This window comes from Notamacropus eugenii, chromosome 6 (genome assembly GCF_028372415.1).
Source record: "Notamacropus eugenii isolate mMacEug1 chromosome 6, mMacEug1.pri_v2, whole genome shotgun sequence".
Taxonomy (NCBI): Eukaryota; Metazoa; Chordata; class Mammalia; order Diprotodontia; family Macropodidae; genus Notamacropus; species Notamacropus eugenii.
Window position 1 is genome coordinate 373,936,394 of NC_092877.1, and position 19,010 is coordinate 373,955,403.

Consider the following 19,010-nt stretch of genomic DNA (forward strand, 5'->3'; position numbering starts at 1 on the left):
TGTGTAGACATAATGGAAGAAAATGAGACACTAGTAAAGGAATTTGTACTCTTGGGATTTACAAACCATCCTGAGATTCAGGTTCTCCTCTTCATGGTGTTCTTATGCATCTACACCATAACCATTGTGGGGAATATTGGACTGATTGTACTTATCTGGATGAACTTTCACCTTCACACCCCCATGTACTTCTTCCTTGGCAATTTAGCTTTAACTGATGCTTGTATTTCAACCACAGTAAGTCCTAAGATGTTGGCAAACTTCATAACCCACAACAAAGTGATATCTTTATCGGAATGCATGATACAATTTGATTTTTTTGGATTCGGTGTAACCACAGAATGTTTAATTCTAGCTGCAATGGCATATGACAGATATGTAGCTATTTGTAAGCCCTTGCTTTATCCAGTGGTAATGACTAACAGGTTATGCAGTGAGCTAACAATCTTTTCATATGTAATTGGCTTTCTTCATTCTACCTTGCACGTAGGGTTGTTATTTAGATTACGTTTCTGCCACTCCAACAATATCCATCACTTTTATTGTGATATCATGCCTTTATATAAAATTTCCTGTACTGATCCTTCTACTAATATTTTGATGGTTTTTATCTTTGCTGGGTCCATTCAGGTCTTTACAGTTTTGTCTATCCTAATCTCTTACACTTGTATTCTCTTTGCCATTCTGAAAAAGAAATCTCAAAAAGGAAGAAGCAAAGCCTTCTCCACTTGTGGGGCTCACCTGTTCTCTGTGTCCTTATTGTTTGGATCTCTTGCCTTCATGTATGTGGTTCCCCCATCAATGCAAGCAGATAATCAAAATATGATGGATTCCTTGTTCTATAGTATTATCATTCCTATGCTAAATCCTTTTATCTACAGCCTGAGAAACAAGGAAGTCACTGGAGCCCTGAGAACTTTATTAAAGCAAATAACATTTCCTAAGTGAAATTATCACGCCAATCCTTTATCACATTTTATTAAAGAAATCACTCAGTGATGAAATGATACTTTGAATTTATATTTACTAATGTGAAAATGAGTTTCTTGTTATTCCCATCATGTCTGATAAAATAATTTATATTTCTATCTCCTAAGATTTTAACGATTGTAGTGCACTATATACAAATGTAGCAATTAATTAAAATATTAAATATAATTTTCTAGATTAACTGAAAAAGATAATACTGAGTAACCTCTGCTATGATTTTAAAAATATAGCTATCTTGAATAGTGCTTGAAAAATAACATATAGTAAAGAGTTATGCTTGTTTTGACAAGATTGGAGCAGGACAACCTACTTGACTCACATCAACTTGGATTCTAATGGGCTCAACATGGTGGCAATGTGTTTGCCAGAGACATTCTGTTGGATGTGAAGTTGTCCCCTGTATCATTTTGATGGAACGTCATGAACTCATCCCTCATGAGGAATCAGGTTAAACAATTTAATGAAAACAATAATGACAAGAACTTACTTTTTATTGTCCTTTAAAGTTTAATAAATTATCTTTACATAATACATTGTTTTCCCTTGTATTTACATATGTGAAAACAAATTAACTGAGGCAATCTACATTTTGTCTAAAGTTCAGGTGCATCAGAAACAATATTTCTTAAGTAGATAATTAGAATTAGAAAAGTATACAATCCTCTGTTTGGAGAATAGCTGCCTCATTTAAAAGTGTCCCAGTTTGACACAAGAAGTCTGCGTCTTAGTGTTGTGGAAATTTTCATGAAAAGTTCTGGAAAACCTTAGATATTCTTCAAGTTGTAAATTTTTGCATTAAAATTAGAATTTAGGAATATTGGCTGTTAGGTGGAAAAGTAATAAAAGTTATATTTGGTGATATTACATCCTAAGAATCAGTATTATGCAGCTTCAAGGACTTCCAGGGTAAGGGAAAGATACTGGAAATCACACAGATTTAAAAAATAGTCTTTGGGGAATAAACTAAATTTTGTCTTCTACTGCAGATAAATTGTCAGTGTTTTGTTTATTTTTATCTTATAATATATTGTACATGTGTCTTCAAACCATTTTCATATTAATTACAAGACATGAGCTTATTTTCATTCATTAATTGGTTTCTTCATAATTTTAAAAATAAACTAAGACACCAGAAAAGCATTTCCATATGCCCAGCAGAAAAGAATTGTATGTACAGCCATGAGGAGCCATTGATTTTAAAAAGCATATAATAGATCCCAAAGGTTTCTTTCAAAACTGTCATGTTTGTTCTTCTTTCTGTCTTCTTTTGTGTGTTTAAAACCATCTTTGATGAGATTTTTTTGAAGCAGTGTTAATAACCCCCTGTTTTTTGATGAACAAAAGAAGAAAAAATTATCTAATTTCAAACTGGCAGTCATGCAAATAACCCCATACTGTTGCCTTGTCCAAAAGGTATCTCTTACTGCACCTTGAGTCCTTTTCCTTTCTTTCAGGAGATAACATAGTTCATCACAGTTCATCTGGAGACATAGATGATCATATTTTGATCATAATCTTTCCAAGTTATTTTCATTCAAAATGTCATTGTCCTTAAATGAATTGTTCTCCTTGTTATGCTCAGTTTTCTTTATTCTACATTAATTCATACTATACAAGATTCTTTGAAATAGACTAATTTGGTCCTTTTGTGTGGTGAAATAATATTTTGTTATGTTAATATGTACTATAATTTGGTTGGCCATTTCCAAATTGATGAATACGTTCTTAAATCCTAGGTCTTTTGTGAATTTTTCATTTATTTGGCATCTCAGGTTTAAGCATTCAGATTCTTCTCTCTGCATTATTCTTCTGCTTGCACTCCCTCATTTCCCTCTTCGGTTTGATATGTTTACAACAAACTGTGTGTGCATATGTGTTCAATCCTTCATTGTTTCAGAAAAATGTGAAAATCATTTCATACCTATCACCCCCCTTCCTCCATGCTTAAATATTTTTCTTCTCATGAACGTGAATTTTGAGAAGTAGTAAGTTCCTCTAGTGAATTCTTTTTACTCTTCCTTCTTTTTGCCCTCTTTCAAACTTCAGAATAAAATTAGTCTATCCTGAAATAATCTATTTTTCTTAAAACTCTCTCAATGCTTTTAACATCTGTGTAACTCTGTGGTGGGCCAATATGATATTCACAGTGCCCACAGTGAACATGACTGTCACGGCACAATTCTGAATTGCCAAATACAACAGACTCTCCACAAGGAAGACAGAGCTAAAACATTTATTGAATCATCAGTAATCCATCATAGTAACAAAAATACATACACAGTAACAATGCAGAGGACAATAATATCCCAAAAACTTCCTTTTGCTAGACTTTCCACAAATCAACTTCTTCAAACAAATCACAATCTAACTTCCTTTAAAGGACATGCCCTTCTTACACTCGCAGACAGTTGTGGGATGCTCTCTTGTTAATTTCCTCCCAGCTCTGCTCTAGCTTGGCCTCTTCCTATTCCACACATTCAGCAAACACCTCCCACCACAGTCTTCATATGATTCACACTCATGTGATTCAGGCTTCCATGTGATCCAGGCAGGTCACATGAGCCTATTAATGAGTATGATAGATCTCTCCTTTTAAATTATCATTGCATATGACCCCAAGATCTTTCTTATTCATTTCATAGGTCATGATGGTGGGGCAACTGGTATCAATAGAACTTTTACAGGGATCCCAGAAAAATAAGTATTACGTATTAGGCAATTAGCATCAACAGAACTTTGCAATGTAACATGGATCATACAAAATGAGCACATAAAATAATATTGTAGGGTGGGACTTGAGCACAAGCACCCCGTCATTCCCCCCTCAAAAGAATGGGGCTCAAAATCTTATGGTAAGGGTTGAAGGTCTCTTCTTCCATAGCTACTTGCTGCTGATATTGGGTGTAGAGCTATCTCTGCACCATGAAGTTCCATTTGAGGGGTCATCTCCTTAGCTGGCATCCAGAGCTTGGTTGACACCATGTCCAGTGGTGACACACATAGTCATGGACAAGGGGTAACATCCAGCTTAAGCAATTAGGCATCCATAGGAGGAGAAAACAAATTTGACAAACAAGGGGAACACACAAAAAGCCAAAAAGAAACAAGGAGACAAAAACCAGCAGCAGGGTGGATATAAGGTCAACCATGCTTCTGGACTCCATGAACTCATTATCGTAACCTTATTCAATATTGCTTTCTTTTCAATTTATTTATTTATTTTTAGTTTTCAAAATTCATTGTCAGAAGATTTTGAGTTTCAAATTTTCTCCCCATCTCTCCCCTTCCCCACCTCAATACACTGTGCATTCTCATTTCCCCTTCCCCTAATTTAACATATCACAACCCTCTCTTCCCTCATCCTCATCTTCTCTCTTTTTGTTGTAGGCTGTTGGGGGTGTAAGCTCAGTTCCATGTGGACAGTCTCGGGCGGGTAAAGGTGAGAACTTCTAAACCTTAGAGTTCTCATGAGGCCCCCCAGGAAACAGCAGGGAATTGAGGAGTGAGATCTCATGTATTTCCACCTCTTCCCGTGAGAACGTGATGGGAGAGAGCATCCCCGCCCTCGAGACTGGCCCGGATCTGGGCACACCTATTGTTATCTAACAGGCATGGTATTCAGGTGCAAACTATGCATCCGGAGAGCTTAAGTAGGGTCAGGAAAGCCTGAAAGCGCTCTTAGCGCTGAGGGGCCCTTACAGGACAGAAGGCCCCTTTTCCTCTCTTCTTTCTTCCCTCCCCCCTCTCTCCCCACTTCCACTTCTGCTTTCATTCTCTTACTGTAAGATCTTTGCCTCCTTGGGAGATTCTCCTCTCTCCTAAGGAAGAATTCCCCCTGCACATGTAACCAGGACCCTGAATAAAGCCTAACCCTTGTTCGACTCCGGAAAGTCTCTTCTCTCATATCCGGTTTGGCCAGCCGAAGACCTACGATAGGTAAGGTAAGACTCGGGTAGCCCTCAGGCCTCTAGGCCTGGCAGTAGGGCAAGATAAATTTCTATACCCCATTACCTGTATTTATTATTTCCAAGGCACATGCAAAAACAATTCTCAACATTAATTCCTAAAATTTTGAATTCCAACTTCTCTCCCTTTCTCCCTTCCCACTCATCCCCACTGAGAAGGCAAGTAATTCAATACAGACTATATAAGTGTAGTTTTGCTAGAGACTACCATAACAGTCATGTTGTGAAAGAATGATTATATTTTCCTCCATCCTATCCTGACTTCCCATTTATTTTATTCTCTCCTTTGACCTTATCTCTTCCCCAAAATTTTTACCTCTGATTACACCCCTCTGCTCATTTGCCCTCCCTTCTGTCATCCCCTACACCCTACTTATTCCCTTGGCCCCTATTTTACTGTAGTGTAAGATAGATTTTCATATCAAATAGAGTGTGCATGTTATTCCCTCCTAAAGTCAAGTGTGATGGAAGTAAGCTACAAGTTGTTTGGCTTCTATAATTCATAAAAATGAATATGACTTGCTCAGAAGTTGTAATAGATAGAAAGGATTTTTAACAATTGACTTTTACATCAGGACAAGTTTTAAATTTGAGAAGAAAAGATCTTAAATGGAAACCCTTATGTATGTGAGTTCTGGTAAATCTTTATTGCTTATTGCAACTCCATGAGAATAGAAATAACTGTATCTGTCTCTAAGCTATGATTAGTGAAATTTGCTATTCAAGGTAAAAGGCATTTGGGACCATAACTATTTTTATTTTAAGTTTAAGCTTGAATTTGGGTATAGTTGTTTGCATTAAATCAGTATCTAGGAAAAATGCCGTTAGTTACTCAGAGGGAATGTGATCCTGTGTTGCTAACAGGTGAAGTTTGTATCTGGAAAGGAAACACTGAGGAGACAATTCTAGACTCAATCTAGGATGAGATCTCCTGGTCAGTTTCCCCATTGAGTTCCTTTAAAAAGGAATGCTTCCCACCTAACTATTCCTGGGTCTGGCTCTAAAACAGATACTGCATGATTGGAGAATTTCACTCTTATCTGAATTCAAATAGAGTCAAGAATGTTTTATCCTGTCATATTTGGTATGTCACATGTTCCTACTTGTTCCTTCTGCAGCAAATTTCTATGATCAATAACAAGTGACCAGCAAAACATGTGAGCCCCTTCATGTAACCTTACTGGTAAATCTAATATTATTTTTATCTGAAATTAGAACATGGTCATAAATTTATGTAAACTACTTAAGACTCACCGTAAGATGTCTCCAATGTGTAAAAGGATTGTAAAAACAATAGTGTTTTTCTGTAATCAATCTCTTACTGTTACCAATGTGAGATTCCATTACGCATTTTTACTAAAGCATTTTGTGATATCTAGGGATTGAATAATAACTAAGAATTTGGTTTGTTCTAATACTTTGGGAATTCATATTACTTAAGAATATTTTATACCAATTAAGTTGTAATGAATTTTAATTGAAAGTTTTATTTTTTTTTCAAAGTGAAAAGAGAACTATCAAAAAATTTTCAATTAATTTTCTTTATAAAAGTTTAGTGACTCTTAATATCAAGATAAATTTTCAACTGTTTCAAAAGAAAAGGAAGATACTTTTAGAAGAAATTTTGTACAAGCAATCTCTCTAATAAAGTCTACTAAAAATTTCATTTTCAAGATAATGTATTGCTAAATTAATATATAATGATCTATAAAGCAGAAGAAATCTTGCTGTTTTAATAAGCAAAAGTTAAAATTAATGTATGAACTTATTATCAACTTAATTTCTAAAGTTTCTCTTCCAGAGTGAATATAATCAGAAAAGGATAAACAAGTCTGTGAAACATTGATGAAATCTATTCACTTGTGAGATTCAAGGTAGAAATATTTTTTGTTTAAGACAATACAGCTATGCTAGTGCAAAGTAATAACTTTTGAACTATCTTGTCTATGACAGAAATGAATAGGAAAGTGAAGCAATCTGAATAATGGGTTCAAGAGATTTGGAAAGATAAATAAAAGCTTGGTCAAAACTATGGATAGTAGAGAAGAAGGTTGGGGACACGTGGGAATCATTCAAGCCCCTCTTGTCCCTGGATAGTTACTAAGTATGTCAAGAGAGTGTGAGGAAGTTTGACAATATTCTTACACCCACCCCACTTCTAGTCATTTTCTTCCTACTGCTTTTTTGGTCCTTATTCTTTTAATCTCTGTGCCAAATTTGTGTCTTCTAGGTTCAATACTCTCCACTTGCAGATGACCATTCTGACTTTATATCACCCACTGTCTATGACCCATCACCCTCTGGATCTGGCATCACACTAGCTAGAGACCCAGCCTCTCCAATGTCAGGACCCTGTGAGGCAGGAAGCAATTTGAGAAGCTGAGACCTTCATTCCTCACCCCAAAATATTTTGGGTTCTATCTCTTTAAAAGGGGAGAGTGATAGGGTGCTTGGATACGTATACTTGGGCCCTAATTCTAAAATCACATTTCTCTTTAAAAATCATATTTCTCTCTAGACTCAGAACACTATCTCAGACAATTTCTCCCTCAAAACTCAGCCTGCCCTAGCAACAACCATTATCTTCTGTCCTCCTGTAGTAGCCAGTTGCACCTATAGAACTCATTAGTTTGAACCAGCTATGTACTGAACTGACTGTGTACTGGGTCATAATGATATTTACTATTTACTGACCAATCATATGTATCCTAGACTTAGACATATCTCTACTCTCAATTTTTTGAATGTCACCCTAATGGAACAAACACAAAATAGCCCCCAACCTGGGATTGACTGGACTTATCTATCAGAATCTCAGCTCATTGGGCCACCACTCCCAGCTTGCAAAAACCAAACAATACATTGGGTAGACACACCACCATGTGATAAGAAGAAGGGGTTTATACTATAAATTGTACTTTATCTCAATGTATCAGTCCTTAAGCAGACCCACTTGTAACGATTGTACAACAACCCACACATGCTATGTTCCTTGTTATGGTAAATCATACTTGATATCAAACTCAAGGGGAGCAGACATTGGATCTACTCCAAACTGAAATCAAAAGACAACAAGGTGGGGCAAGGGAAGAAAAAGAGATTTATAGCTGTAATGATTCTTGGCATATTAGCTGCTGTTACCCTTATTGCTTCTTTCACTACAACTGTTACAGCATTGCAGCAATCAACACATACTGCGTCTTATGTAAATCAGGTGAACTTTGCCTGGTAGTTGATCCTTGGTTGTAGTCCCATCTCCTTTGCCTTACGGAATATCGAATTCCATTTCCTTCCACTTTTTAATGTGGAAGCTGCAAGGTCCTGTGTGATCCTGACTGTAACTCCTCGATATTTGAATGTTTTCTTTCTAGCTGCCTGTAGTATTTTCTCCTTCACTTGATATTTCTGGAATTTGGCAATGATTTTGAGTTTGCGATCCCTTTCAAGAGGTGAACAGTGGATTCTTTTGATGACTATTTTGCCTTCTGGATCTTGCACTTCAGGGCAGTTTTTCTTGATGATTTCCTGGAAGATATTGTCCAGACTCTTTTTTTCATTGTGGCTTTCTGGCAGGCCAATAATTCTCTCCTGGATCTATTTTCCAGGTCACTTGTTTTTCCATTTAGATATTTTATATTTTCTTCTATCTTTTCATTCTTTAGATTCTGTTTGACTGATTCTTGATGTCTCATAGATTCATTAGTTTCTACATGCCCGATTCTCTTTTTTATGAAATTGTTTTCCTCAGTTAACTTTTGCATCTCCTTTGCCATCTGCCTAATTGTTCCTTTTAATAAGGAGAAAATTTAGAACCCAAAATTTTGTGAAAATGAATGTTAAAAGTTAAATAAATAAATTTTAAAAAAAAGCTAGCTGTCTTGAGTAGCACTTTAAAAATGACTTATGTTGCAAATAGGTATGCTTACTTTGATAAGGCTGGAGCAGGAAAACCTACCTGAATCACATGAGCTATGATTCTAACTGATTCAACATAGTGTTATTTGGTTGCCTGAGATATTCTTTTGGATGCGAAGAGACATGAACTCACCCCTTATGAGGAATCAATGTAAACAATTTAAAGAAGACAGTAATAACAAGAACTTATTTTTTCTTGCCTTTTAAAGTTTAATTACTTACATTAAGGTAATACATTGCTTTAACTTGTATTTACATATATCAAAGCAAATAAAATGAGGCAATCTGCATTGTGTTTAATGTTCAGGTGCATCAGAAATAATATTTCTGAAGGTGAAAATTAGAATTGGAAAAATAGTCTATCCACTGTTTGGAGAACAGTCACATGATCTAGAAGAATCCGAGTTTGACACAAGTTTGAATCTTATATACTCTTGTGGAAATCTTCACAAAAATTTCTAGGAAACTCAAGATATTCCTCAAGGTGTAGGGTGTTATGTTAAAATTACAATTTAGGAATATTGGCTGTTAGGTGGACAAGGAAAACAAATTAAAATTATATTTTGTGATATTAAATCATAATAAAACAAGGACATCCAGCACAAAAGAAAGATACTGAAAATCACAAAGTTTCAAAAAACAGGAGGAGAAACTAAATTCTGTCTTATAATAAAAATAAAATGTCAGTGTTTTCTGTTTTCTTAAAATGTATTCTAGTACTTGTTTTTAGAGTATTTTGCTTTTGATAATGAGGTACTAGCTTATTTTCATGAATTCATTTTTATATATGTATAACTTTAAAAAATTTTTGACTAAAAAAATTTTGACTAAAAATATTTGAACTAAGACATCAAAAATGCATTTTCACATGCACAAAACAATTAAATGTAAAACCATGAATAGCCACTGTTATTTTAAAGTATATAATAACTAACACAGATTACTTTCAAAACTATCCTGCTTCTTTATGCTTCCTTCTATTCTCTTTTGTGGTTTTAAAATAAGCTTTAATGAAATATTTTTCCATCACTATTAATAACCCCCCTCTCTTCCACTAAAAAAAAAAAAGCATCTCATTTCAATTAAGCAGTCATGCAAATAACTCCATACTGTTTAGTATTCTATCTTCCAGTCTTCCAATCAAAGAGGAAAGAAGACTGAGGGAGGTGAGAAGGTCATTCCAAAGAACAGTGACAGAAGATCAGTTGTGCCTGTGATTATTTTTCTCCCAAAGCCCCCCCACCAAGTTTTCCTAATTCAATTTAAGGGCAGTACCATCTTGCCAATCATCTAGGTTTGCAATGTTGGTGCTATCCATGATTTCTTACTTTCCTTCAAAATATATATTCAGTCAGTTGCCAAAGCCTGTCTTTTCTACCTTTTAAATATCCCTGACTTCTTTCCCCTCTACACTTACATGACCACCACTCTAGTTAAGGCTCTTCTAAATTCTACCCTGTGTAATTGCAATTGTAAAGAGATGATTGAAAAAGCCAAGGGAGAAACAGTTCATTTTACATGCAAGTTTGCAATTGCCCCAGAAGACTTAGAACCATTACCACTGAATGGATTAAATCACCAACTGATAATCAAAAGTTTGACCAAGAGATAATTTTACATTCTGGAGGCAACATTTATGAAAATTACTCTGAAGATCTAAAAGGATGTGTTCATTTTACAATCTTCTGTCCTTTCTCCACATTGATGACAAAGTTATCTCCTAAAATGCAAGTCTGATCATGTCAATTTACTACTCAATAAACTGTACGGAAAGATTTTCTATTGACTGTTTTCTCATTCTCTTTAAATTTCCTTTTCCTTTTTGCTTAAGTTTTAATAATGTCCAGAATTAATCTCATATGCAATTTATCAATAAGTGAACATAAGTAAGCATCTTGGGAGTAGGTGCTCAAAATTCTTACTGATGGGAGTCTGTGACCCAGAATTAGAGGAGAAAACTGATCTAGATAACTGAAACCAAAAGCTGTTCTATGACAGAAGATGAAGTTGAAGAAATGGTAATGTGTAATACTTCAGGAAATCCAATCCTAGAATATTTTCACTCAAATGTTTACTTCAACAATATATAAATAATTCTACCCTGTGTAATTGCAATAGAAATGGAATGATTGAAAACCCAAGGAGGAAACTGTTCCTTTTACTTGAAAATTTACAATTACCACAGAAGACCAAGAACCATTACACAATGAGTGGATTAAATCACCAGCTGAAAACCAAAACATTGATCAAGAGATAATGTCATAATCTGGAGGCAACAATTATGAAAAATACTCTGAAGATATAAAAGAAGGAGTTTATTTTACAAGCAAGGATCCCTCATTAGGTGATGCATCAAAAAATATAACAGATTTACGATTGTCAGATATGGGCATATATCAGTACAAAGTGAAAAATTTCTTGGCGTTACAAACAAAAAGATGCAACTTTCCATTTTTGTTAAGTCTTCAGGAAAAAGATATATTGATGGATCATTAAAGATTGGCAATGGCATTAAAATGAGATGTGAATAATCTGGGAAACAAGGAAGAAGATGATCTTTTCTGCTTTGATTCTTACTCATGATGATCACCCTTTTCCTGGCTTTTAAAATAGATCTCTGCATCTGGGGCACAGGGAGCTATGTCCCACAGTTCTTGTGCCTAAAACTTGAGGCTTTGTGTGTTGTGGCCTCTGGTTCTTTCAGCTAGAAGCTAAAATGTTGGAGCTTACCTGGTGTTGAGGTGACTGATGTTGAAAGCAGAGGCCAGGTGAATTCATTTTTGGTTTCCCTGGAGTTACCTTGGAGCTAGCTGCATAAAATGTGGGGGAGGGTTGGTCTGGTCACAGAAGGTCTCCTCTGCTGAGCTAGAACACAGGTAATATCAGTAGTTAGTGATCCTTTCTGTCCTAACATCTTCCCAATTCCTCTGGGGTGCTGAGATATGTCTGGGGTCTTGGTGTTGGCAGTTGTGGGCTTCATCCCCCTGAGGTTCAGTAACATCTTCCAGTTTGCTGAGGTGGGGCTGTCTGGGAAAGCTGTGGTCCTGCACTGGTCCCCTTCAGCCACAGCAAGAGGGACCCTCCTTAGCAATCTTCTTAGCCTCATGGGCTAAGAGAATGTTTACCCCATCTGCTGCTCCCACTGCTCTATTATTTTTCCTTGGGAGATATGCACTGGGCTCTTCAAGGTCAACAAGGGGAGGAGATAGCAATTTCTTATCACTCTGACATCTTGGCCCCTGGATGTCACCTTAAACCAAAACTAGTTACCAATAAGTAAGCAGTCAAAGAATAAGATTAAGCCATTTTCAAAGGAAACAAAACCCTCAACTATTAGTTCTATTGTTGTTTGTCCTTCATTCTTGAAAAGGACCAATGACATTACAAGGGTGATGTCTTGACTTGCAAGTGAGTTGGATTTAAGTGAGGCAAGGCTGTTCAAAGTCAGAATCAGCTTCAATCTCTCCTCCAGAGGCATCAGAGTCCAAGGGCAAAACATACATCAAGATGACTGGAGATAGACCTGGATGCAGTAGAACACCTTGGCCTTTTTTTCAGTCTATCAACAAATGTAGGAAAAAACAGCCCAAATCACCAATCATTAATAATCCCATCAATTGAGGAATTGTTGTAGAAATTATTATCTATCATGTAATCAAAGGTTATTGTGTTATAATAGATAACAAAATGTACCATTAAAAGGAACTTGGTAAGATTCATATGACATGGAGTGAAATGAGTAGAAAAAGCAGAACAGTGTATACCATAATGACACTATAAAGGAAATCATTGTTGAATGACTTAAGAACTCTCATCAATGCAATGACCAATCATGATTCTAGAGGACTGATGTTGTAGAATTTTATCAACCTACTGAGAGAGAGGTGATTGACCCTAGATAAAGATTAACACATTTTGGGGGAAACAGCTAATAAAAGAATTTGTTTTACTTGAATATTTCTATTTTAATAAGTGTTTTGTTTTTCTATTTTCTAGGAGGGGATAGGAGGAAGAAGGAAGATAAGGATACTGTTAAAAGAAGGAAAGAAAAAGAAAAGAAGAAGAAATCACTGAAACACACACACACATATGTTTAAATTTGCAGAAGACAACAGAAGGTGAGACAGATTCACAGAGAAGGCAGACAGCTTTGAAAGTTACATGTTGAATTTACTATACTATATATTTAGACTAAAAACTACTTGGACAAAAAAATGATCCCCCATTTCAGGCACAACCCTCTTCTTCAGTTCTACTATATTTGTGAAATCATGGATTGTTTTTTTTGCATTAAAGTTCAAAATAAGATAAATAAATGAAAGAATGCAATCCATTAAATTAATCCATCAAAAATTTAAGTGTCTACTATGTACTATATATTGTGATAGGTGCTAGGGCTAAAAATATAAATGTGAAATATTCCTGGTTCTGAAGGAGCTTTCATTGTGTGGTGGGGTGGGCCAACTCATGCTCATTTTAGTACATAATATATACACACACATACATATAATATGCATATATATATTTATATATAAACACAAGGTAATTAGTACAAGGACATTAATTGGTATTTGCCAAATTATGTGCTCCAGATCACCACAGTGAACTCACAAGGATATGTGAATTTTCTCTTGGAAACATAGCAATACTCAACATCTGACATCACCATGTAAATAGCTCAAGATTATTCAGTTTCAGCATTAGATAGTGTTGCATTCCTTTTGATGATGTTCTCAGTTTTGACTTATGATTTTCCTTACATACTTTCAGAGTGGAAAAATACTTTCCACTAAGCCTATAACATCTCAAACTTTCTTTTTTCTGGTGTCTTATCTTTGCAAAGCTGGGTTTTTGGTAATTCCTGCAATGAATAGGAAGTCTCTCATGAAAACCAGTAGGTTTTGAATAGGAAATGAAGGTAGTGATACTCAATCTGATTATAAGATATAAGAAGTTGGGCTGCACCTGGCAGATGCACACATCCTATTAGTAAGTAATTCTGGTGATTTAAAAGTGAAAGGAAAATAGGATTCTTTCAATTTATGTGTGTTATTTTTTTCAAATGGGTAAGTTTTTTGGACATGAATACTTATTAAGTTTCTTAGACTTAACTACCTAATGGATGGGATTGTTCTGTAAATCTTTCAGCCCAGTGTGTTATACAAAAGCATGTGGGGAACCAAGAAAATTTGGGAACTTGTGAGCTGAGCCCTTTTTGAAGAAAGCTGGGAATTCCGAAAGGTAGAGTGGAAGACACAGTGCATACCAAGTAATGGGAACTTAGTTATACAATGAAATGGAGATGTCAGATGAAATGTTTTGCGTGGAATAGCAAGAAGTCTACTTTGGTTGAACTGCAAGAGCTGAAAAAGATTAATATAAATTGAGTCTTGAAAGGTACTTTGTGAAGGGCCTTAAATATTTTTAATTGTTGAAATTGCTGTGTCTCATGGGATTTGTTGATCAGGTCTCCAAGTCCACAATGCCCAGTTGGAAAACTTTACTTCATTATAAAGGAATTCAAAGAAAAGATTGAGTGATTTCAATGTTTTGTGTGTGTATGTGTATGTGTGTGTCTGCTCATTACTATATTTGAAGCAAATTTAAATAAATACTTAATCTTAAGATTTGGAGCCACCAAAGAGAATCAGCACAAGGAAGTGACCCTTGTTGCATTTATCTCTGTATTTCCAAAGGTAAGCTTCCCTTTTCTCTGGATCTCTCAATTGAATCTGAGTAAATGGGCAGAAATTCCCATAATTTTCATTTCTTTCTTTTTGGCCAAAACATATTAAAGCCCCCTTCCCTGTTTATAGAAGTTTTCAGCTGTTTTCTATTTCTATCAAGTGTAGAGACAAAAAATTAAAATGTTAAGCAACCACTAGGTCTTTTAAAAGAGATAACAGATGTACTTCTCAGAACTTGAATCTTTTCCATTCATCTCTCATTTAGCTTTTGTCTTTTCCTATGCCTGTTTTTCTCTCATTTTTTTCTGCTTGTCTTTATCTCTACCTCATTTCTCCCTTTCTGACTTTCTTCTAACCCTCCCCTATTTCTTTCTATGCAAAAGAAATATATGTGATGTACATATCTTTCAGCAAGCATTTATTAGTTGCATATTGTGTGTCTGTCATTTTACTATAATGTCATTGTGTTCACCCTTCTTTTTCAAAGAGGACCATGATATCAGAGAAATGCTGACATGACTTGCATTTAACTTTGTTTTGAGTGAAGGAGGGCTGTGCAAGTTCTCCAGTCTCACTTTCTCCTCCAAAGTCATCTGGATCCTTTAACCATATATTCATCAGGATGACTGGAGATGGCCCAGGATACAATTGGAGACAATGGCCTTTTAAATAAGGCTTTTTCAGGTACTCACTTAAAGTGAGGTAATGCCCATTTAATTGAATAGGCTTCTTTAAAAAGTAGTCAGGGAAGAGCCCCTTTAAACAGAAAAGAAAAATAAATAAATATATAATCGCCCCGGTCTGTGCAGGAGCCTCAGGGTTGTTGTTTCCAAGAGAAACAGTTACTATTGACATTCGCTCTAAGGTAGAGCTATACAAAAAACAATCATTGAGTAGAATTTGACCTGGGACCCATTGTTGTTCAATCTATGGGTTTCAGAATGCACTGAGTCTAAGGTTTTAGGGAAGGCAGACTGGAAGGAAGAAAAAAAGAAGTAAAGAAAGAAAGAGAGAGAGAGAAAGAAAGGAAGAAAGAGAGAGAGTGAGAAAGAGAGAGAGAGAGAGAAAGAAAGAAAGAAGGAAAGGAGGAAAGAAGGAAAGAAAGAAAGAAAGGAAGAAAGAAAGAAAAGAAGGAATGAAGGAAGAAAAGAAGGAAGGAAGGAAGGAAGGAAGGAAGAGAGGGAGGAAGGAAAGAAAGAAAGAAAGATCTAGCCAGTAAACCCCAAGTTAACTGGGCAGCTTCTGCCCATTAGAATTTTCTGGTCATCAAAATTTCCCTTCTTTTGGTGAGGAGAAGGAAGGGGAATGAGAGAAATCTTGTGCTGTATATTGGAGATGAAAGACCAAAGTCTTTACCTTCAAGTACCTTATGTTATAATAGGGGAGGTATTATGAATTTTATATTTGTATGTATATACATATATATGTATATGTTTGTGTGTATTTACATACACAATACATAACAGATGAATGTAAGATACTTTTGGGAGGGAGTAAATTACTATTTGGTGGAGGGAAGAGGACTAGATTCTTGTGGAAACTGGTGCTTTTACTGAGTCTTGAAGGAAACCAGAGATTTTAAAAAGTAGAAGTTCATTAAGAGGAACAATTCTATGCATGGGGAATACCTATTGTAAAGGCACAGAGATGACAAATGGGTTGGATAGTCAAGAAACCAATATAACTGTTGTACTTACTGAACAAAATTTTATTTTTCATTATTGATTTAAAAGACAGGCGAGTACAATATTGTACATTTCTATTCTCCTCCTATCCTATATAACTAAGTTGTCTCTTCACTATTTACTGTATAGTTAATAAAAAACAAAAAGCAATGTTTTACATTAATCTGAAAAACATCCTACTCCTTAACCCTAGAATTGCTAATAATTCGTTACTATTTTTGTGCATCTCTACCCTCTGCTAGCATTGGCATCTGACTGAAGTTTCATGAGAAGCATTTTAAGGCTCTATTTTCAATAAGTCTCTAAAAGTAGGTATCTTACAAGTAGCATCCATTCATTCTCCAGAAAAGCCTCAACAATTTTATTTACTTCAGGCCAAATATCATCTGGCTACTGTATCACTGTCATAAGTCATAAATTCATTCCCATTAATTATTAAAATTCTCTTTGACCCTTTCCATTTTTCCCCTATGCTTCCACATTTGTGAGTCTCAAATTAGACAGAAATAGCAATGTAATTGTATGTGACCTTGTGCAAGGTACTTAACCTATTGAATAGTAGTGTAGCAAGTTATGATAGAACTCTGTTACTGGGATCAGGAGATTTGCATCTGACTTTGATTCTGCCTTTCACTTCCTGTCTCCCAAATTCATTCAACCTCACTGAGCTTTAGTTTCTTTATCTCTAAAATCAGAACAATTTATTTCACCCTGTGCAAATCACTTAACTAGTCTGGTTCCATTTCCTAAAGTGAGTGGGCTGAACTATCAAGGGTTCTTCTGGAGTTTCCCAAAACTGTTTAAAAATATCTTTGAGGTCCAAACTATTTTTGTAATAATAAAAAGATGTTTAAATTTCAAACAGTAAATATCAGTAGGAATAACCTACATAAACAAAAACCTGTTGAGAATGTCCTCAATAATTTTTAAGAATATAAAGGGGACCTGAGATCAAAAATTGTGAGAATTACCTATCTAAATGATCTCAAATGTTCCAGAACTTCCAGTTTCATGTCTATGATTCTGTGACATAAATTAAATTACCAGTCACAGAAGGTTGTTGTGAGGAAGGTGCTTTGTAAATGTGATCTATTGTATTTATACTCAACATCATTTATAGATACAAATATGGTAAAAATTCTGCCTGGTGAAGAATATATGAGATTGAAATTTTGTGAAAATCACTGCAGGTGCTTACATAGGATTTAGCATTCTTCTTCAAAGCATTTAATTATTACTTAATAGGATTACTAAAATACATTATTTGAACAACTCAATTTTTACTGCAATTCACTTGAAATAATGTGAATAAAAGGAGAGTCATTATTTGAATTTAAACCTAAACAACGCATCACAACTTTTCATATACTCATTATTTTGAAATATTTAGCTTATTAAAATTGAGAGTTAATCCTTTTGATAAGAGGTGCACCTTGTTTTTGGCTAATTATTTTATAAAAACAAAGAATGCAGATCATTAGTTTGCACTAAGCACTGGGCTAGGAACCAGAAAATCTGGGCGCTAGACTCAAACTGAAAAGTGATCTTGGGTAAGTTTTTAAATGTCTCTATGCCTCAGTTTCCTCATCTATAAGATGGAATAATTGAAATCCATGAGCTATAAAAATCTTTCTTATTCTAAAATTCTATCAATTAGATTTTTCATTACAAATTTCACAGACCCTTTATAGAATTTAAAGTACTTCGTAATTTGATTCTAGTTGATCTTTAATCATCTCACCCTTCTGACCACATTGATGATTTATTCTAGCCAAATTATGCTACTTTCTTTTTTCCAACTCAGTCTGCTTCCACTCAACTCTTTCTATTTTATGGAAGGAGGTGGACTGCATGGTGTTCCCATGTTTAATATGGACTGTAGTTCTTTCTACCTATTAAAATCTTTCCCACTTCCCCCAGGAAGTCTTCTCTGATTCTACCACCTTTCTAAATCTCTAAAAGAACTGCAATTTCTTATCTTTGCAATTCTACTACCTGACATAGTATTTTGATCATTCAAGAATACATAGTTCTAGAAGTTAATTGAATATGATTACTTAATGGTATAGAACTTGTGCAGTTTAAACAGATTTTCTGCTACATGGTGGGAGCAGAGAATTCTCTATTTAGTGTCTCAAATAAGTACATTCCTTAAAAATTTTCTTTAACATACTGTGAGAAACATGCTCACTTTAAAAAAAAAGAATACTGGTAGTGAGACCAGGAAAGTTCTCCTTACATTTTAGCAAATTATTGTACATTCCTAGTGAATGGGTCCCTCCAGAATGGAGAGCACATTTACTTCAGCCAAATGACACACTTCAATGCCCTGCTTTCGATTCAAATTTCATGCCTGCCTCCACTGGCCAGCATTCCAGGGTTCAGTAAGCTCCCTCCTTCATTACATCTTCTCATATACTTCATTCTTTTATATTTTTTGTCTATTTGTCTACATCAGAGAGCAGACAAATAGGGAGGAATTTTCGGTTGCTAAGGGGATTGACAAATGCTATGAGTTCAAAGACATATTAATGACAAAATTGGGTTTATGACCCTTATATCTGTCCTTTGTGAATTAGATCTGGCATTGAAATACAGGAAGAGGCCTTTTCAGAACAAAGAGAAGTAAGAGCTATGCTAATTTCCAGGTTGCCTACATGCCCCACTGCCTGCCTAATACAAGTACTTCTGTCTCTGACATTAGCCATCAGTGTGAATTATAATTTGTGTTTTTATATCATTTCTGTGGAAAGAAAATTCTATCATGC

The 19,010-nt window shown here is 35.2% G+C and overlaps 1 protein-coding gene across 1 annotated transcript; it reads left to right on the forward strand.

The window, feature by feature from the left end:
* On the forward strand, positions 1 to 948 carry LOC140510241 (olfactory receptor 5H18-like). Its single transcript, XM_072618691.1, has one exon. The coding sequence runs from the start codon at positions 13 to 15 to the stop codon at positions 946 to 948; it is 936 nt and encodes a 311-aa protein (XP_072474792.1). The 5' UTR covers positions 1 to 12.
* The last annotated feature ends 18,062 nt before the right edge of the window (positions 949 to 19,010 follow it).

Bases quoted from the DNA above. Each gene is read 5' to 3' on its own strand.
- LOC140510241 (XM_072618691.1), top strand. From the start codon at position 13: ATGGAAGAAAATGAGACACTAGTAAAGGAATTTGTACTCTTGGGATTT.